At 45.5% G+C, this 21,394-nt stretch overlaps 1 protein-coding gene across 3 annotated transcripts; it reads right to left on the bottom strand.

Moving 5' to 3' along the window:
• Positions 1 to 5,992: 5,992 nt before the first annotated feature.
• Positions 5,993 to 21,053, bottom strand: LOC106842249 (2'-5'-oligoadenylate synthase 1). Of its 3 annotated transcripts, XR_011505339.1 has the most exons (7): positions 20,307 to 20,614; positions 19,180 to 19,468; positions 11,842 to 12,026; positions 8,447 to 8,679; positions 7,618 to 7,771; positions 6,993 to 7,240; positions 5,993 to 6,494 (listed from the first exon to the last, which is right to left on the bottom strand). XR_011505339.1 is itself a non-coding variant. In XM_014858636.3 (6 exons), exons 1-6 carry the CDS (start codon positions 20,481 to 20,483, stop codon positions 6,336 to 6,338), a joined length of 1,197 nt encoding a protein of 398 aa, XP_014714122.1. In that variant the 5' UTR covers positions 20,484 to 21,053; the 3' UTR covers positions 5,993 to 6,335. The 3 variants fall into 3 exon arrangements, 2 of the variants coding, with proteins under 2 accessions (XP_014714122.1, XP_070372210.1); XM_014858636.3 differs by lacking the exon at positions 6,993 to 7,240 and having other exon boundaries at positions 20,307 to 21,053; XM_070516109.1 differs by lacking the exons at positions 5,993 to 6,494; positions 6,993 to 7,240 and having other exon boundaries at positions 7,272 to 7,771.
• Between the last annotated feature and the right edge of the window lie 341 nt (positions 21,054 to 21,394).

Raw genomic sequence — 21,394 nt, 5'->3', positions numbered from 1 at the left:
TCCTTCCTGGAAACAGAACAAACGATCCTAAAATTGATGTGAAACAGAAGACCCCAAATAGCCAAAGCAATCCTGAGAAAAGGGAACAAAGCTGGAGGTATCACACTCCCTGAGTTCAAAATATACTGCAAAACTATCGTAACCAAAACAGCATGGTACTGGCAGAAAAACGGACACACGGATCAATGGAACAGAATCGAGAGCCCAGAAATAAAACTGCACTCGATTCTTACAGGAGCCAATTCTTCCTAAATAATTCATACATTTAATGCAATTCCCATAAAAATTCCATTTGTAAAACTTCAAGCAAATAAGAAAAGTCTGTCTATAAGAATAAAGAATTTTTTTAAAGAGGAGAAATGAGAAAGGAAAATGAGTTTAGAATGGCACCTCTCACAGCGTGTTCCATGTGTGGTTTTTAACCACCAGTGTGTGGTTATAAAGCCACGAGAGTGAAATCCTTTTGCGACTGGCACAAAGCTAGGAAGATAAGCTGCAGAGCAGAGCCTGCAATCTACACGGCAGTCCCTTGCTGTTTCTATCCTCATGGTCTGGCCTCTCCCTGTTGGGCTGCTTCCCTATTGTCCTGCACCCAGGCGATCAGAATCTGCACATCTGAGCTCTCTCCCAGGCCTGGCCCATGTCAGAGTCCATCCGCTCCTCCATATCTTACTCAAAAACTCATTAGTCTTTTGCTCCATCAGCTCAGGGATCCAGCATGTACTCCGTCTCTGAGTATATCTCAGGCGACACTTCATCTTAACAAGAACTTCCTGAAGTCTGCCTTAACCGAAAGGAAATAGGTGAGGTCAGAGGGTGAAGTTCAGAGGTCGTGGTGAGCTACAGGAGAGCTGGTGGACTGCCAGTGTGTACACCCAGTTTATATTTTGAGTAGTGAGTGCCACATCACTGGGGGTATTCAAGTATAAGAAGAAGACGATTTTGGAGGTTAGATGTTGTGGAGGGGATTCAAGTCAGGTGCCTTCAGCCGTAAAGCCGTGATTTCCTTGCTCGCCCACTAATCCCAGTCATCTTCTTGATTCACACGTCACTTTAGAAATTTTCCATTTGAGTTGGCAGACTGAACATACCCTCAAGATCCTACTAAAATGACAACAAAGATAGGTTAAAAGTATCAGGCAACTCAACAGGTCGGAAATTGAGGAAGAGAAGCATCAGGGGAGCAGACATTTGAAGAATTTTTAGAAGGTAGAAAGCAGAAGGGTCAAGCTTGGGTCAAGATGGCGGACTGATCAGATGGTCAAGGCTTCAGCTCCCACCCTAGACCTCTGGAAATACCAGGAAAGTGATGAGAAAATTAGTTAATGCTGCTGGATCCTAAGTGCAGGTGCCTTTGTTGAACTGGAGATTTATAATCCCCCTGAAAGAGATATGGGATTGGATGAAGGAGGAAATTACAGCCCAAAACACAGGAAGAAGAGGATACCTCTACCGGGGGGGAAGGGCTCTCAGGAGCTCTGGGGAGGGGCCCCGGCATCTCACAAAGGTGAGTGGTGCTCAAGGAGTGGGTTTGCGTGAGGAAGAGGAGGGGGTAGCTGGCAACGGTCGCCCAGGGCTTCCAAGATGGCAGTACATTAAAATTCACCCCCTCGTGGGGCTGGGGGCCCTCAGCATGGAGCTGAGCACCCTGGAGTTCCCCTCTCTTCCCTGAACCCAAACTGAACATCACACATGTTGCATATACTTTGACAGCCGGGCAGCTGTGTTCTGACGTCTTCCAGAAGCTCCACCCCCATCTCTGCTGACTAAATAGGAGCTCGTCTAAGTTTCGTTTCCTCGGCAGGAAGTTGCCCAGAGTGGTGCATCATCACGAGCGACTCCAAAACTTATGACTTGGGTGCTTCAGCTTTCACACAGTAATTTCTATCATCCCTTATACACTTGCTTCTGTTTCCAAACCTCGTGAATTTGTCCTTGAACCAGCAGCCCCAAATACCGGCCCCCAGAGCTTTCCATAACCTGGATCTTCTGGCTTAGCACAAATGATCAGAGCTTAGTTGAGAGAAATACTTATCAAAAAAAATTTGGGGGGGGGCCAGAAAAATTGCTTTATTATTTCTTGTGGTCCTATAAATAATATGAGTTTACTGCAAAAAAATTAATAAAATCAGAAAATTCGGAAAAGTATAAAGGACATTCGTACCGTTGTAATCAGATATACCCACTGACAACACTTAGGTTTTCCAGGAACCTGTCTTTACCGAATGAAATTTAAGAAAACATGCCAAGTACAATGACATAGAAACAAATACCTAGGAATAATATGACAAAAGACACGAGAGACTTATGCAGGGAAAAATTGTGAAACTTTGTTCCAGAGTCATTAAAGAAGACTAAAACTAATGGAGAGAAATTCCAGATTGATGCATTCTCAATACTGTACAGATGCCACTCTCCCTAAACTAATTTCTGTCATTCCAATCAAATACCTCCCCATATTCTGGGTGGAAGTTCACAAATTGAGTATAAGATTAATACAGAAATAGGGCCAAGAGAAGCCATGGATTTTGATAAAAAGAGGACAGAGTTCCTATAAGATATTAAGAATTATTCTAAGCCTATAGTAATTAAGACAAGGTAGTATTAAGGCAAGGATATGAAAATAGACCAAGGGAACAGAACAGAGCCCAGAAACAGACTCACACATAGATGGGCTCTGGGCACACGTCAGATGTGGCCTTGCAGAGCAGTGGGAAAGGACGGTCACTTCAACAAATGCTGCTGTAATAGCTGGGGCTCCACACAGAGGAATGGGTGCTGGACCCCTACCTCACACCATAGAGAAACAAATGCCCTTCGTTGCCTGTGTTTTGGGGTCGTATCCATGAAATCTTTGTCGAATCCAATGTCGTGAAGCTTCTCCCCTGCGTTTCCTTCTAGGAGGTTTACAGTTTCAGGTCTTATGTTTAAGTCCTTAGTCCATTTTGAGTCAATTTCTGTGTGTAGTGTAAGATAAGGGTCCAATTTCATTCTTTTTCATGTGGATATCCAACTTTCCCAACACATTTGTTGAGAGATATCCCCTCCGCATTGTGTATTCTTGGTGCCCTTGCCAAAGATCAGTTGACTGTATATGCAAAGCATGGGCAACGAAAGCAAAAATAGACAAGTGGGGCTCCATCAAGCTACAAAGTTTCTGCACAGCAAATGGAACTATCACTCAATTGAGTGAAAGGCAATCGACAGAAAGAGAGAAAATATTTGCAAACCATAAATCTGATAAGCAGTTAATTCCCCAAGGAGCTCCTACAACTCTATAGCAAAAAAAAGAACAAAAAACTAAGTCGATTAGAAAATGGGCTAAGGACTTGAATAGACATTTTTCCAGAGAAGACATACGAATGGCCAACACGTGTATGAAAAGATGCTCAACATCACTAATCATCAGGGAAATCCAAATCAGAGCCATGAGCTATCACCTCACACCTGTTAGAACGGCTATTATCAAACAGACGGAAGATGCAGGTGTTGGCAAGGATGTGGAGGAGCTAGAGGGGCCGTGCACCGTTGGTGGGAATGTAAATGGTGCAGCCACTGCACAGCAGTCTGGGAGTTCCTCCAAAAACTCAAAAGTACTACCATATGGTCTATGTGGCTTTTCAATTAAGCAACTAATTACCGATTCAATTAATCTACTGACGACTGTAACATTGTTGATGACCATGAAACACTCTCAGAAGACAATGCAGGTGGATTATCCTCATGGTGGAATGCAACGCAGCATTACCCGTGAGCCGGAATTTTTTTATCAGCATGGAGGGAGAAGTATGTAAATGTGACAGAGCAGGTAACAGAACTGGAGAAGGCGTAGGATCCCATTTTTAGAAAAACTCTACATGCACAGGGAGACAGGCGGAGTCAGAGAAAAGGGGCAGAGACAGGCCCCAAATTGGAACGGGTTGGAGGAAGGGACTGTGGGAGCGGTTTTTTTTTTTTTTTAATGATTTCTTTATTTTGCTGATGTTAAAGACAATAGCCAAATATTGTCATGAAGGAGGAGGTTTATCCTCACAGATCCCTAGAAACAGAGGGCACAGCCCGGCCATGCAGGGCCACACGGGGAAGCACCCGTGTCCTTCGTGGGGCGGAGGGAGCCAGCTCGAAAACATGGGCTGGAGCTTTTATGTCATTTCTGTGGGAAAGGCGGCGCAGGGTCAGCGGGCTTAGGATGGGCTGGTTTGAACAGTCTCAGTGGGCTCTGAGCATAGGGGCTGTCCTGAGCTGGCTGGTGCCTGGTCCTGGGGTGAGCAGGGGAGGTGGATTGCGGCTTGAGTTTAAGAATCCTGAGAAAGCGATAAAGGAGGTGGTTCGGAGCCCGGCTCTGGATTGGTTGGTTTGCCATGAAAAGCGAACTCTCAGGTGAGCTGTTTGCTATCTGCAGGAATCAGCCAGCCCTGGGAGGGGCAGTCTCTCCAGGATCAGCAAGGCCCCAGGTGTCAAAGCATCAGAAAACAGAGAACATAAGAAGGCAAGACTGATAGAGAATCACCGGCCGAGAGGCAGGAATGAGGTTTGAGAGGGGGTGGAGAGGCGGTGAAATGGCGGCTTCTTCCAGGAGCCCAGCTGCAGGCAGGGACAGCAACCGAGAAGAGGTAATGAGCTGGGCGCTTGTGCGCCGTGCTTCAGTTCTGCATCGCAGCCAGGAATTGCTGACCAGCACGCACCGACCTGAAGGTGGGGCAGAGGTGTCGTGCTGGTCTGGGCAACTCCAAGAAGCAGACGCCAATGCAGGATTATTGTGCAAGAGTGGCTGTGACATGAACGCGAGAGGACAAGGGTCCAGTTCCGACTCTGCTTCTCGCTAGCCAGGTGACCCCGAGCCAGTGCCCTAACCTCAATTCATTATTATGAGACTATTAATAAAACCATCTCGCAGCGATGCTGGGGGATTCAAAGGAGAGATACAACAGGGACAAACCAAAGACTGTCTGCCAGCCACTCAGGTGACCAGTGGCTCAGGTGATAAGAGCATGCTCGGTCCTTTTGTGAGTAATTACAGTAGTTTTGATATTTTGGAGTCTTGTAAATGAAATGTCGTTTCTTGGTACCAAGGACAGTGTGACAGTCAGTAAAGCCTGTTCTTTAACCCCGTGATCCACCCTCTGGGGCAGAGCCAACAATAGAAACACAATGCAAGCCACAGGTGTGGTTTCACAGTTTCTAGCAGCCACGTTAAAAAAGTAAAAAGAAATAAGTGAAATTCATTTTGATTCAATCGATATCTCAAAAAATTGTCAGTTTAACATACGATCAATATAAAAAATGATCAGTTGTCAAGAATGTGATGTTCCTTTTTTCTTTATTGTACAAAGTCTTAGAAACCCAGTATATATCTTACAATTACAGCACATCTCAGTTTGGACCAGCTACATTTCAAGTGCTCAACAGCCCCACGCGACTGGTGACCACTGGGTGAGACAGGGCAGTTCTAAAATTTTCCCTGGATAAATGGTCCGAGATGTAGACAGAGGATGAACCAAAGATGCTTGCCTCAGAATTATTCGTAATTGAAAATTGGAAGAATCCTAAGCTATCCAATATTAAAACGTTCCCCACGAATGCCAGCTCCGCAGGCAGAGGTTTTGAGGATTTTTGTCTGTTTGGTTCTTTGTCGTGTTCCTAGTGCCCAGAACAAGGCTTGGCACATAGTATGTGTTCAATAAATTTTTATTTTATTTTTTTGAAGAAGACTGGCTCTGAGCTAACATCTGTGCCCATCTTCCTCTACTTTATATGTGGGACACCACCACAGCATGGCTTGATGAGCGGTGTGTAGGTCCGCACCCAGGATCCGAACCTGGGGACCCTGGGCCACCAAAGTGAAAGTGTGAACTTAACCACTATGCCACCCGGCTGGCCCCTCAATAAATATTTTTAGTTGAATCAATGAATACACACACACACACACACACACACACACACACACATATTTCTTGGCACTGTGCCCTGAAGTTAATAAACACCCAACAAATGGTATCTGCTATTATTTTTATTGTTATTGATAATAAATTGGACCATAACCCTCTCACCAGGTACACAGAAGAAAGTCAAGGCTGAGTTTCCACTCTTTTGTCTAAACCTCAACTGTTGCCTCTCAGAGAATATTGTCAGAAAACAGGCTGTGGCGGGATGAAGCTGCGGGCAGCGCTACCTAGGGAGGGCGAGAAAGAGGGGAACAGCAGGAAGAGGGGTCAGGAGACCCGGATTCTGGTCCTAGGACTGATGCCAAGTCACAGCCGATAAGATCCCGCCCAGGAAATGAGGGGGCTGGCCCCCCCGACTCTGGAGTCCTCTCCTCCACGCTGCGCCGGCGCTCAGAGGATGGTGCAGGTCCAGTTCTCTTCCGCGTCGGGAGCGGATGCCCTCTGGCGCGTGCTGCCGGTCTGCGGGAATTCAGGGCGCCATCCGTCGTCGCACTGGTAATATGCGCGCTCAGCCCAGGTCAAAGTGTCGTCCTCGCTGTCTTCTTCAGGCTGAAGCAAGCACACGATCACGTTGGAGAGCTGCCCTGGGTCTCAGCGAGCATTTATGGGGGACACTGTGACGTGCCACCTGCAGCCCCCTCAAGGAAGGACCAGCAAGCCCCGGCTGCCGGGGAGGCCGTGAGCGGACGGACTTCAGCGGCCGCCCCTTGGGGCTGCCTCAGTGGCAGGGCGCCCCGCGCTGAAGACCACGCCCCGCCTGAGCGCCCCGCCCGGTGACCCATCCACAGCGGGTATAAAGGCCTGGCCGCCTCGGTCTGCTAAAGGTCAGCTCCGAGGGCCAGGGCCGTTTGAGCTCCAGGGCTGAGACTGCCCCCGGGCTGCAACCCAGGTGGACTTCTCCCTGTGCCCGCCCGCTCCTGCTTCCTTCCCCTCCCTTCCGCAGGCCTTGATTCCAGCGGATCACCGCTAACATCGTGCGCTCTAAACTCCCAGGGAACCCACCTAGGACGTCATCACCCCCCACCCCCGCATGAGGAAGACCCCTACCCTGGGAGTGGAAAGATCCAAGTTCGAGTCCTTGTGCCCCACTTAGCTGTGTGACACACCCATGTCAGTCAGCTGCTCTGAGTCTCCCATTTGTCAGGTTAAGTAGGGGGGGATGCAAGGCAGGCTGTTTAGCATAGTGGGTTGGGCACTGGCGTTGGAGTCCACCGAGTTGGAATCCCAGCTCTACCAGTCCCTAACTGAGTGTCCTCGAGCAGGTGACTTCACCTCTCTGAGCTTCCTTTTCTCATCTGCAAATGGGAGTAGAAAACATACCTCCCGGGGTGTTATGAGGATTTAATGAAACAACATGTGTTAAAGGTCTGAGGACAGGACCCCAGCCCAAAGCGGATATTCAGTGAGCGGTGGGTATTTATTATTATTATGAGTAGGGTGCGCCAGCAGCAGCTGTTACAGAGTTACCCCAGGCAAGGCAACGTTAATTAAAGAACGAACTCTGGACAAGGGATGTGAAAATTCCAGGAACCCTCCAAACGGGGTCAAAATGACTGTAAAGTATGAAGCACAGCCTGAAACTCAATGAATGTGAGCAACCTCTAGCAAGAAGCAGGCCCCAAGCGGCAGGGAGGCGGGGGAAGGTCGGCAAGGAGGAAGCAGAAGGTCTCACCCCCACGTCCCAGGAGCCCACTGGAGACCCATCCCACTTCTTAAAGCACGGGTAACTCAGCCAGGCTCTCGCCTCCTGTGCCAGCCGAGGCCAGCTGCGTGGGTCTCCACCACCAACGTTTCCTGTGGGGTCAGCCGGGTCCAGAATCACAGGCCTGAAAAGCAATGTTTAGAGAGGGACAAGTGAAGAGGTGGGGCTGCGTCTGAGGAGTGTAGACGCTCCTGCAGAGCAAACGCCAGCCTGGGGCAGGCTGGGACTCGGGGCAGGAGGACCGGCCCAGTGGGGCACTGTTGCCTGGGGTGTGTCCTGAGTGCCCCACCCCACAGTGGGCAGTAAGCATGAGGAGAAGGAGCCTCACACTGGGGCCTGACAGACCTGGGGTTGAATCTCACCTGGGCCCTTTATTAGTGGTGTGCCCTTGGGCAGGTCACTTGACCGCACTAGCCTCAGTTTCCTCATCTGTGAAATGGGGAGAGCTGAACACACCGACCTCAAAGGATGTGGCATGAGGATTGAGACAAGGCGTGTGAAATGCTCAGCACATCTGTGTCAGCTGTTTCACTCACTTTCTCTTAAGGTTTGGACAAGCGCCTTACCTCTCAGAACCTCAGTTTACTCATCTATACAGCGGTTGGCATGGTGCCTGCCTCACGGGGCTGGAGGTTGTTGTTAAAATCAGATGGTAGCACTAAAGTGTCCAGCTCAATGATTGGCAACAGAAGATGACCAGTAAATGTGGAGCCCTTCCACATCCTCCATTTCCAAGGGGCTGTGTCTGGCTCCGGGCGTTCATTGATGTGGAGAGCTGAGAGATGTGGGGACAGAGTACCTGGGTTTCTTGAGCTGCCTTTTCAGGTATTGTCCAATAACAGGGTCATCAAAGTTGTAATACTTTGTCCAGTAGATGCAAAGCTGCTGGTACTTCAGGACTAGTTCCAAGACAGTCTGAAATCCCTGAGCTGTGTTGAATTCTGTTTGTCTGCTTCCCTGTTCCCAAGCATAGACTGTCAGGAGCTCCAGGGCGTACTGTGCTGGCAGTGGTTTCCCAAGTTTCTCCTTGCACTGAGAAGAGGAAAAACAATTGGGAAAATGGGCTTGCCCAGCTTTTGTGTAAAGCACATTTCCCGTGGGCCAAATTCAGCCTGCCACCTGTTTTAGTAAATAAAGTTTTCTTGGAGCAAAGTCACGCCATTCATTTACGCATCGTCTATGGTGGTTTTCATGCTACAAAGACAGAGTTGAGTAGTTGTGACAGAGACCATGTGGCCCACAAAGTCTAAAATATTTACTTCCTAGCCCTTTATGGAAAAAGTTTACTGACCCCTGGGTAAGGGCTTGGGCTCTAGATTCTGACTGATGCGGGTTTGAATCCCGGCTCCACCATTGTCTGATTCTGAGCAGACAACTTAGACTCTTAGAGCTTCTTTTTTCTCATCTGCCAAGTGAATGGTAATAGCAGCACCTACCTCAGAAGGATACTCGGAGAATTAACCAAGACAAAGGACTTGTAGAGTTCCTAAGAGCCTACAGAAGCCAACAAATTTTTTTCCAAAGGAAGATATATAATCTAAAGCCTCAAACTATTTTCAAGTACAATGACCAGCATGTAAATAACCAGGCACATAAGGAAACAAAATATCAAGAGCGATAACTAACAGAAAAGAGAGAAAATAGTAATAAACCCACAAAACTTTAAATATTGAAGGATCAAATACAGACTTTAAAATAACTAGGAATATTAAACCAAGAGCTTGAAATAGTAGGGACTCAGAAACCATAATGTGGCAGATTTGGAAAAGAATGAAATAGAAATCCTAGAACAAAAAATTACAACTAACTGCAATTAATAATTCAACAGCAGATTAGACAGCTAAAATTAATGAATTGGAAGGTAGATTAGAAGAAACTATTCAGAATAAAACATGGAGAGACAAAAAGATGGAAAACATAGAAGAGAGTGTAGAGATATGGAAGATAGTGTGAGGAGGTCTAACGTACATTTACTTGGAGTTCCAGGAGGCAGGGAGAGAAAGATGCAGAGACCATACTTTAGGGGAATGGCTGAGAATTTCTGAAACTGATAAAAGACATCTCTCCACAGATTCAGGAATCCCAATGATGAACCCAATGAACCCCAAGCAGGACAAATGAAAAACAATCATCGTGAAGACACATCAGATTGAAACTAAACAAAATCAAAGACAAACGGAAAAATATAAATGCCCCCAGAGGAATAAGACAGATCACCTAAAAAGGAGCCACAGTTAGACTAACAATTGACTTCTCACTAGTGACACTGAAAGATGGAATGATATATCCATCTACTGAAGTGACCACAAACCCATCAATAATGAGGGTAAAGTCAAGACATTTTCGGAGAAACAAAAACGGAGAGCGTTTACTATTAAAAGACCGTCACCAAAGGAAATCTTAAAGGACACACTTCAGGAAGAAGGAAAGTGATCCTAGATGGGAGGCTAGAGATGTAGGAAAGAATTGATAGTGAAGAAAGATAAATGTGTGGGTAGATTAAATGAATATTGGCTCTGTAAAACAATCATAATGCATTGAGGCACTCGAAAATGGAGAGAGACGTGAAATACATAACCATAGCAGCGTGTCAGTCGGAGGTGGTCATGATGGTGGTTAGTGGAGTTAAAGTGTTGTAAGTTTCTTCTATTATTTTAGAGGATAGAAAGAAGAAAGGATGCAAGGAAGGAAGGAAGTGAGGGAGGGAGGAAAAGAGAAAGAAGGAGAGAAAGAGACAATTCTTTGCTGTGCAAAACTGTCTTGATCATTGTAAAATAACTAGTTTCTTGGTTTTTTTCCATTAATTATCTGTAGCATCCTTGTCCCCCGTCACCATGGTTACCACAACTGTCCTCATGAATGTTCAATATGTCCCTGGGGACAGTGTTGCTCTTGTCAAGAACCACTTTTGTAAGTACTAACATGCTTGGGCTCCCTCATCAAAATGCCTGGAACAGCAAACTGAGATGTCTAGCAAATACTGATTGTCTTGCTTTGCCTAAAGTACTGTTTTTAAAGCAGGAAGGTTATCCTTAATTACTCTCTTTCACTCACTCATTCATCCAAAAATATATAGAATGCTCATTATATATTAGGCAAACTCTTGAGTCAGAAGACCAAAATTAAAGCTTTTAATTTTGAAAGAGCCATCTCTTACTTTCTCTTTCTGTAAAATGGGTTTAATAATAATACCTACCCTTACCCAGCTCACAGAATCACCATGAAGATTAGATAAGATATAGGACATTTAAAAGTAAACAGAAATGCATATCACACCCAGAAAAGATTAAATACAAATGTGGCACAAGCTAAGCACTCGATACGTGTTAGCTTTTATGATGTGTGCTCTTGTGGTGGCTCAGAGAAACCACATTTATTGGGACCAACATTTTCCCGGGCGCCATGTCATGTGGTTTATTTTGCAAGTGAGAGAACAGGAAGCATGAGGGGTTAAGTTGCTTGCCCACGGTCAGACAACCAAGAAGTAGATAGAGGAGGATCTGAACACACGTCTGAAGCCCTGGTTTTCCTCTCTCCACCTTGTGAAGAGTGTGGTAGACTCTGTGAGTGAGTGTGTGTGCGTGTTTTGTGTTCGTTAATCCATTCAGCAATTGCTTATGGAGCACCTATTATGTGCCAGGCACTCTTCTAGGTTCTGGGGCTAGAGCAATGAACAATACATACAAATCCCTTCCTTCATGTACATTTTTAGTTAGGAGACAGACAATAAAAACCAAATAGGCAAATGCAAAGGGCTGGAGGCTGGAGCAGGGTTTTCCTCTTGGAGGAACAAGAAGGAGGACAGCATGGCCTGGGGGGGTGGCCCGCTCAGAGAGGTCGGAGGGCAGAACCCTGTGAGTGGCACAAGGTGACTCAGAGCAGGGGGAGAGTGACAGAGGTGCTGACAATTGATGAATTATGGATCTATTTCAAATATAGGATCAACATCATTTGGTGACTGATTTGATGGGGGTGTGTGTGAAAAAGTCAAGGAAGATGCATGGTTTTGGCCAGAGCAACTAGAAGGATGAAGTTGCCATTTCTCCTCCCCCTCCTCCCCCTCCTTCCTCTTCCCTGCCCACTCCTCCTTCTCTGCCTCTATCCCCCACCTCTTCCTCTTGTCCTCACTTTCTTCCTTCTCTCCCTCCTCCTCCTCTGCTCCCTCCCTCCCCTAGACTGGATGGAGGGCCATACCTTTTGGTACCAGTGCTTGACCAGGCGGATGAGGCTCTTGAGCTTGGTTGGCCGCTGCCTCAGGAAGGCTCGCTGCAGCTCCGTGAAGCAGGGGGAGAACTCTCCCTCCTTCCCCAGGGACTGGCATTCTTCGATGAGTAGGACATATATGTCAGGGTCAGGTCTGTACGATGTAGTCACCTGACCTGTTAGGGATGAATCCATAACTTTAAGATGCCAGCTCTTGAGAGTTGGTGTCAAGATGGCAGCATAGGTGGACTCTGAAGTCACCTCCTCCCACGGACACAACCAAGTTACAGCTATTCTTGGAACAATTACCCCTGAGAGAGAACTGAAAATTGGATAAAAAGAACCCGTGCAACAAAGGGCAGTCCTGACTGAAGTGGAAGAGGCAGAAATTCCTTTCTGGAGAGAAAAAAGCCACCTTCGCAAGCCAGAGAGATTCATGGCTGGCCAGGAGCAATCCTAAGGTACGCAGCCTCCCCTGGAGGAGCAGGGGACCTAGGTGGGGAGTGTTACTGCTATAAGCCTCCTTTGGACTCAGCACAACTGAGAAAGTCTCATAATATCTGGCTTTGCTGTCTATTAACTGCAATGGGGAATACCCCTAGAAAAGCTATTGGACATAAGCAGAAAAAAGCCAGCTCTTAAAGGGCCCAAGCACAAATTGACCCATTTCAGAATGCAAGCTAAAGTCAGCAGAAAGAAAAGTGCACACTTTGGTGAAAAGAGACTCAGCTGATAGGCTCTGGGTGCATCTCAGTGAGAGGTGACACCTCTCCAGGGTTTGAGACATTGGCAGCAGCCAATATTGTGACCTAGTAGAGGTGTAGTGACACAGATGCTGGCAGACACCATTGGAGTTCTTTCTCTGACCTGTTAGCCCAGGGTCTGCCCTGTGCACTAGAGCACTGATTTAATCCAGCTCAGCCAGGACAGGCAGCCCACCCTAGTGACTGGCCCCACCCCACAGGAAGCCCTCGGGCAACTTGTCAGCCTGCATAGACTGGGTGCCCGGATCCTCTGCAGGCAGGCGAGTAGGTCTGCCTCTGTGGGGCAGGGCGTGAGTGAGGAGTGGGTGGAGTGTGTGGGTGTTGGTGGAGTTTGTGGGGGCCTCTGCAGTGGGGCAACTGGGTCAGAATCAGTGGGCTGGGAAGTGTGCATGGGGTAGGACTGTGTTGACGGTGTGTGTGGGCCTGTGAGCTGTGGGGCTTGTCAGCTGCAGAAGACTTCATGCTTCTCAAATAGCCACATAGGGGATCGGCCCCACCTCCCAAAGTCTCAAAGAATTGGGTGCTCCTGTGCCTGGGGCCAGTCCCACTCAGCTGCAATCCTGAGAGAGCTGAAAACAGCCTTGCAGGTGGGAGCCCTTTAGCAATTGTAAGCCCCTGAGCCTAGCAACCAGCTTTGCTGGGGTCCTACTCACTTATCAGAAAAACTGCAACAGGAACTTACTATTAGACCTTGCAGCCACCTGTGCTGGGGCTCCCCACACCCAATAAAGTGACCGAAGGGTCTGTAGCACCCACATGCAGCTGAGCATTACAACCAGCCAGCCAGGTGGACAGCCTAGCCTCCCAGGGCACCTGCAGCAAGCGCAAACCTGTCACAACAGAAGGACACATGTAGCCCACACAGAGGTCACTCCTGGAACATTTGGAACTTGTCATGAGAGGGAAGCACGCTGCTGGGCCTTATAAGGCATTTGTTACATAAGGCCACCTCTCTAAGATCAGGAGATGTAGCTGACCTACCTAATACATAGATATATGCACAGAGAAAGAGGCAAAATGAGGAGACAAAGGAATATGTTCCAACCAAGGGAACAGGAAAAAAACCAGGAAAAAGAACTAAATGAAAGAGAAATAAACAATCTACCTGACAAAGAGTTCAAACAAAAAGTCATAAGGATGCTCACTGATCTTGGGAGAAGAAGGGATGAACTCAGTGAGAATGTCAAAAAAGAATTGGAAAATATATAAAAGAACCAATCAGAAATGAAGAATACAATACTGGGAATGAAAAATTCACTAGAGGGACTCAATGGCAGAGTACATGATACAGAAGAATGGATCAGCGAGCTAGACGAAAGACTAGAGGAAATCACCCGAGCTGAACGGATAAAAGAAAAAAGAACTAAAACAATGAGAGCAGTCTAAGGGAACTCTGGGACAACATCAAGCACACTAACATTCATATTATAGGTGTCCCAGCAGGAAAGGAGAGAGACAAGGGGGCAGACAGTCTATTTGAAGAAATAATAGCTGAAACCTTTCCCAACCTAAGGAAGGAAACAGACATCTAGGTACAGGAAGCACAGAGAGCACCAAACAAGATAAACCCAGAGAGGCCCACACCAAGACACACTATAATTAAAATGTCAAGAATTAAAGATACAGAGAGAATCCTACAAACCACAAGAGAAAGTCAACAAGTGACATACAAAGAAAACCCCATAAGGCTATTAGCTGGCTTCTCAGCAGAAATGTTACAGGCTAGAAGGGAGGAACATGATATATTTAAAGTGTTGAAAGGAAAAAACCTATAGCTAAGAATACTCTACCCGGCAAGGTTATCATTCAGAATGGAAGGAGAGATAAAGAGTTTCCCAGAGAAGCAAAAATTGAAGGAGTTTATCACCAAGAAACCAGTTTTACAAGAAATGCTAAAGGGACTTATTTCAGTGGGAAAGAGAAGACCACATATAGGAATAAGAAAATTATTGAAAAAAACAGGGCAATAAAATTACTGGTAAAGGCAAAAATATAGTAAAAGTAGCAGATCAACCACCTATGAAGATAACATGAAGGTCAAAAGACAAATCACTAAAATTACCTATTTCCATGATAAGAAGGTAATGGATACACATACACACAAAATAAGAGGTCAGATATGATATAAAACATAAAATGTGGGAGGAGGGAAGTAAAAGAGTAGAGCTTTTAGAAAGAGGTCAAACTAAAGAGACTATTAACTCAATATAGATTGTTATCTACATAGGTTATTATATATGAACCTCATGGTAATCACAAACCAGAAACCTATAATAAACACACAAATAATTAAGAGAAAGGAACCCAAGCATAATACTAAAGAAAGCCATAAAACCACAACAGAAGAGAGCAAGAGAAGAAGAAAGGAACAGAGGAGAATATCAAAACACCCAGAAAAAAAGTAACAAAATGGCAAGAAGTATATGCTTATCAACAGCTACCTTAAACATCAGTGGGCTAAATGCTCCAATCAAAAGGCCAGTACGATAAAAAAACAAGACCCATATATATGTTGCCTACAAGAGACACATGTCAGGCATAAAAACATAAACTGAAAGTGAAGGGATGGAAAAAGATACTCCATGCAAATAGCAAAGAAAAGAAAGCTGGGGTAGCAACACTTATAGAACACTAATAGATATTAAAACAAAAACTATAACAAGAGACAAAGAAGGCCACTACGTAATGATAAAGGGAACAATCCAATAAGAGGATATAACACTGGTAAATATCTATGCATCCAACATGGGAGCACCTAAATATATAAAACAATTCTTAAGAGATGTAAAAGGAGAAATAGTGACAGACAATAGACACCTCAAAAATACAAACAATTGTAAGAGAATACTGTGAAAAGCTATACGCCAACAAAGTGGATAATCTAGAAGAAATGGATAAATTCTTAGACTTATACAACCTTCCAAAACTGAATCAAGAAGAAATGGAGAATTTGAATAGACCAATTGGCAGTAAAGAGGTCAAAACAGTAAACAAAAACTTCCCAAAAAATAAAAGTCCAGGACCAGATGGCTTCCCTGGTGAATTCTACCAAATGTTCAAAGAACACTTAATATCTATCCTTCTCAAAATCTTCTGAAAAGTTGAAGGCGGAGGGGAGCTTCCTAACTCATTCTAGAAACCCAACATTACCCTGATACAAAACCAGAGAAGGACAACACAAAGAAAATTACAGGCCAATATCACTGATGAACATTGATGCAAAAATCCTCAACAAAATACTAGCAAATCAGATAAAACAATACATTAAAAACACTGTACACTGTGATCAAGTGGGATTTATTCCAGGGATGCAGGGATGGTTCAACATCTGCAAATCTATCAACGTGATACACCACATTAACAAAATGAAGCATAAAAATCACATGATCATCTCAATAGATGCAGAGAAATCATTTGACAAGGTATAGCACCCATTTATGATAAAAACTCTGAATAAAATGGGTATGGAAGGAAAGTACCTCAACATAATAAAGCCCATAGACGACAAACCCACAGCTAATGTCATCCTCAATGGGAGAAAAACTGAAAGCTATCTGTCTAAGAACAGGAACCAGAGAAGCGTGCCTATTTTCACCACTCTTATTTAACATAGTATTGGAAGTCCTAGCCAGAGCAATTAGGCAAGAAAAAGAAATCAAAAGGATCCAAATTGGAAAGGAAGAAGTGAAACTGTCACTATTTGCAGATGGCATGATTTTATACACAGAAAACCCTAAAGAATCTACTAAAAAAAATTTTAGAAATAATAAATGAATACAGTAAAGTTGCAGGATACAAAATCAATGTACAAAAATCAGTTGCATTTCTATACACTAACAACAAAGTAGCAAAAAGAGAAATTAAGAATACAATCCCATTTACAATTGCAACAAAAAGAACAAAATACCTAGAATAAACTTAACCAAAGAGGTGAAAGAGCTGTACCTGAAAACTATAAAACATTTTTGAAAAAAATTGAAGAAGACAAAGAAATGGACAGGTATTCCATGCTCTTGGATTGGAAGAATGAACATCGTTAAAATGGCCACACTTCCTAAAGCAATCCACAGAGTCAATGCAATCCCTATCAAAGTTCCAACAACATTTTTCATGGAAATAGAACAAAGAATCCTAAAATTTAGATGGAACAACAGAAGACCCCGAATAGCCAAGGAATCCTGAGAAAAAAGAACAAAGCTGGAGGTATCACACTCCCTGATTTCAAAATAGACTACAGAGCTACAGTAACCAAAACAGCATGGTACTGGACAAAAACAGACACACAGATCAATGGAACAGAATAGAGAGCCCAGAAATAAACCCAAACATCTATGGACAGCTAATATTCAACAAGGTAGCCAAGAACATACAATAGAGAAAGGAGAAAGGAAAGTCTCTTCAATAAATGGTGTTGAGAAAACTGGACAGCCACATGCAAAAGAATGAAAGTAGACCATTATCTCACACCATACACAAAAATCAACTCAAAATGGATTAAAGACTTGAATGTAAGACCTGAAACCATGGAAATTCTAGAAGAAAACATAGGCAGTACGCTCTTCGACATCAGTCTTAGCAGCATATTTTCAAGTACCATGTCTGACCGGGCAAGGGAAACAATAGAAAAAATAAACAAATGGGACTACATCAAACTAAAAAGCTTTTGCACAGCAAAGGAAATCATTAACAAAATGAAAAGACAACCTAACAATTGGGAGAAGATGTCTGCAAACCATATATCTGATAAGGGGTTAGTATCCAACATATACAAAGAACTCATACATCTCAACAACAAAGAACTAACAACCCGTTTTAAAAATGGGCCAAAGATCTGAACAGAGATTTCTGCAAAGAAGATATACAGATGGCCAACAGGCATGTGAAAAGACGTTCATCATCAATAACTATCAGGGAAATGCAAATCGAAACTACAATGAGGTATCACCTCACTAGGGCCAGAATGGCTGTAATAACAGGACAGGAAACAACAAGTGTTGGAGAGGATGTGGAGAGAAGGGAACCCTTGTACACTGCTGGTGGCAGTGCAAACTGGTGCAGCCACTATGGAAAACAGTATGGAGATTCCTCAAAAAATTAAGAATAGATCTACCATATGATCTAGCTCTTCCACAGCTGGGTATTTATCCAAAGAACATGAAGACACGAATGCATAAAAGATACATGCACCCCTGTGTTCATCATACCATTATTCACAGTAGCCAAGACTTGGAAGCAAACTAGGCGCCCATCAGAGACAAATGGATAAAGATGTGGTATATAAACACAATGGAATACTACTCAGCCATAAGAAACGATGACATCTGGCCATTTGTGACAACATGGATGGAACTTGAGGGTATTATGCTACATGAAATAAGTCACAGGGAGAAAGTCAAATGCTGTATGAAACAACACCAAATACATAGAGACAGATTGGATTGGTGGTCACCAGAGGGGAAGCGGGGATGGAGGAGGGCAGAGGGGGTGACTAGGCACACGTGTGTGGTGATGGATTGTAATTAGTCTTTGGCTGGTGAACCTAATGTACTCTACACAGAATTCAAAATATATTACGATGTACACCTGAAAGTTATATAATGTTATAAACCAATGTCACCGCAATTAAAAAAAAAAAATGTCAGCTCTTCTCTGAGGTTCTTTCAGTTGCTCTGGGGAGACAAGCTCACTGGCCGTGGGTGTGGTGGAAAGGGCAGCAGGCTTAGAGCCAGGAAGCCTGAGGTCCATCCCCACTCCTCCCTTCTCCCATCTCCTCTGCCATTGCCCCGTCCCAGCCGCCCTCATCTCTCACCTGGACCACAGCAGAGCCTCCTGGCTGGTTCCTCCACAGCCCACGCAATAGTATTATTTTGCATGGCATCTGACAGATGTCGCTGCTTCCCTCAAAAAGATGGACACTCTGACCTGTGCACCACTGTGAGTTCACTGGGGTGTCCTGGGGTGCCTGGTGCACAGTGGGGGAACTCACATTTGTGAACACCTATAGGTACCGGGCCCCGTGTAAGGGCTTAATGTAGTTGATCATTTAATACTTAAAATAATAGTGTGACACAGGTAATGTAGTTTTATCAGTTTTCCTAATGTAGAAATTGAGCCTCTCAGAGGTTCTGCCTCCTGTCCAAGTGCTCCTGCAGATTACCTAGAGATCCGAACCCCCAGCAGAAGTTTGAGGAGGTTTCTTCGTGTTTTGGGTGAAAGATGAAATCAACGTATTGACTTTATGCCAGAGCCGCGCTGCCTCACTTTAGAAAAATAAAATCCACACCCTTTGCCACACGTAGAGCTAGGCAGCCTGGCAGCTGTTCTATAGGAAACGTCTTGCCCCTACATTGTGCCAGTTTGCTGTTTACTGTCACTCCCGTGGCTGATTATAATCCTAGTCATTCTCGCCCCAGGAGAGAGACTAAGATCTCCTCCTCGTTTTGGAAGGATGCTCCGTTTTGGTGATACTCTCAAACTGTGGGAGATTTCTGCTAGAAATACGAAAAGAGAGAAAGGGGCCCCGACATAGGACAAAGGCTGGAGCCTCTGTGCCTGGAGGGCTCACCTAGGACATCAAAGGCAGGCAGGACATCAAATTCCACCCCCTCATTGAGCTGGGGCGACGTGAGCACGAAGCTGAGCGCGCGGGGCCTCGCCCACTGCTGCCCCTGGATCTCGAACTCCACGTCAAACCTCTTCTCTCTTTGACAGGCTTTCAGCTGCCTCCGAATCTCCTCGATGAACTCTGCTCGGCGCTCGAACTGCTCCCGGAAACTCTTGAAGTAGTCAAGGAAGACGACGAGGTCAGCATCGGATCGGCCTCTGAGGGTCGTGCCTTTGCCTGAGGAGCCACCCTAAAGAAGGTGAGAAGGAGAGCTCACCTTTACCGGGAAGAGCCCCCCTCAGTAAAATGACCATCACCAGACAACAATCACTAACATTCTTGAACGCCAGCCCCGGTCCGAGGGCATTTCCAGTCTTCACCCCTCTAGCGCCCACGAGGATTCTGCCATCGACCTACGGTTGTTGTGAGTTCCCGCTTTACAGACGAGGAAACATGCTCAGAGAGATCGTGTATCGGCCTGATCACACTGCGAGTAGAGGGGGAGAGATGCAATTTAAACCCTGGCTGCCTTGTTCTTGAGTCTGTGTTCTTTACTCCCTGTCTGCTACTACCTTATACTGTTATACACTGTAGACCAGCCCATGCTGGGTGGTTTCCCCACCTTGTTTTACTGAATCTGCACAATCTATAAGGTACTGGGAATTATGGACCAGGAAACGGAGGCACAGAGAGGTTAAGTGACTTGCTCAAAGTTTCACAGCCATAGGTGCTATCTCCTTTCAAAACTTATCCTCAACCAGTTCATGATCCTGTAGAAACAGTGACTCCCCAGCCTGGCTATTAATTAGCAGATGGTTGATCAGAGCTGAGCCTCAGTTTCCCCATCTCTGAAATGGGTGTGGCCTCAGACGGTGGTTTACAAACTTCACCCGGGCATTTGTTAAAAAATTACAGATGTGGGGGCTCAGCCCGGAGGCTATTTTAACAGCTTGTGGTTCTGCTCTTCGTGTGCTTACATCAGACAGCCCCAGTCCTGCCCCGGACGTTTTGCTCTCTCCCTTCCTCTCTGGAAACTCTTGCCCCTGGAGCCAACCCCTCCCCAGGGAGGCGGGCGGCCCTGAGCTCACCTTCACCACTTTGGACACCCGCACAGGGGGGGCGGCACCTCGGAAACACCTCTCCTTCAGGAAACTGCAGATAATGTCGATGGCTTCTCGGACCTGCCTGCGGAACCGCGTGTCTGGCAAGAGATAGTCTTCAATGAACTTGTCCAGATTCCTGGCTGGGGTCTTTTGGAGCTCCATCGTGACGCCCGGGTGGGGACAGAGGAGCTGGTGGCTGCAGGACTGGCTCCCAGAAACTGTCAGCCTCTCTCTCTTACGTTGCCTGAGTCTGGGCTGCTGTTGGTTTCGTTTCCTTGGAAGCAGGAAGTCGTCTTCTGAGTCTGGGCTGCCGTTTGGTTTCGTTTCCTTTGCCTCTTAGCAAACCAAACATTGCTTTCACCTCTGAGCCGCGTCTGCCCTCCCAGCTCGTTCCTCCACTCCCTGAAATTCGCGGTTCTTTAACCAGCAGCCCGGAGCGTCGAGCCTTTCTTCAGACTGTCCTCGGAAAATGTTGCTTTGTCACCCTCGTTAGGATCTCATCCAAGAGAAATCATAATTAAAAACGGATTTTTAAAATTTCCTTCCTTGTCTTTTTTTGTTGCTGACAAAATTGTTTTATAGTCTGCTATGATCTTTACAGCAGCGTGTGCATAAGAGAAAAAGAAAAAAGGCAGAAAAGTCAGGAAGCGTAAAGATCACCCACGATCCTCAAACCCGAAGACGACCACTGCAGACATCTTGGTACCGGCCTTCTCAGACGCGTTTCTAGGTTAAGACACACACACACACACAGAGTTCTCTCTTCTGTTTTATAAAAATGGCATCCCATTATGCTTTTTTTCCTTTTGATTATTAGACATTATTTCTTACAGCAGTTTTATGTTTACAGAAAAACTGAACAGAAAGTACAGACTCCCATATGCCCCCTCTCCTTCCACCCGTAATTTCTCCTGTCATTAACATTGGCGTGGTACATATTTTTACAACTGATGAATTGACATACAGTCATGCACTGAATAACGACGTTTCAGTCAGTGACAGACCATATACACGATGGCGCCCCCATAAGTGCCACACGGTCCAGATGTGTCGGAGGCTGTACCATCCAGGTT

Source organism: Equus asinus, chromosome 8, assembly GCF_041296235.1.
Source record: "Equus asinus isolate D_3611 breed Donkey chromosome 8, EquAss-T2T_v2, whole genome shotgun sequence".
In the NCBI taxonomy this organism is placed as follows: domain Eukaryota; kingdom Metazoa; phylum Chordata; class Mammalia; order Perissodactyla; family Equidae; genus Equus; species Equus asinus.
This window is presented reverse-complemented; position numbering and strand designations above follow the sequence as displayed.

Excerpts from the sequence above, each read along its gene's own strand:
- LOC106842249 (XM_070516109.1), bottom strand. The coding sequence starts at position 20,483 with ATGGAGCTCCAAAAGACCCCAGCCAGGAATCTGGACAAGTTCATTGAA. Across the intron at positions 12,027-19,179 it reads GCCTGCCTTTGATGTCCTAG|GTCAGGTGACTACATCGTAC; the intron begins GTGAGCCCTCCA and ends CATCCCTAACAG. Across the intron at positions 7,772-8,446 it reads AGGCAGCTCAAGAAACCCAG|GCCTGTGATTCTGGACCCGG; the intron begins GTACTCTGTCCC and ends ATTGCTTTTCAG.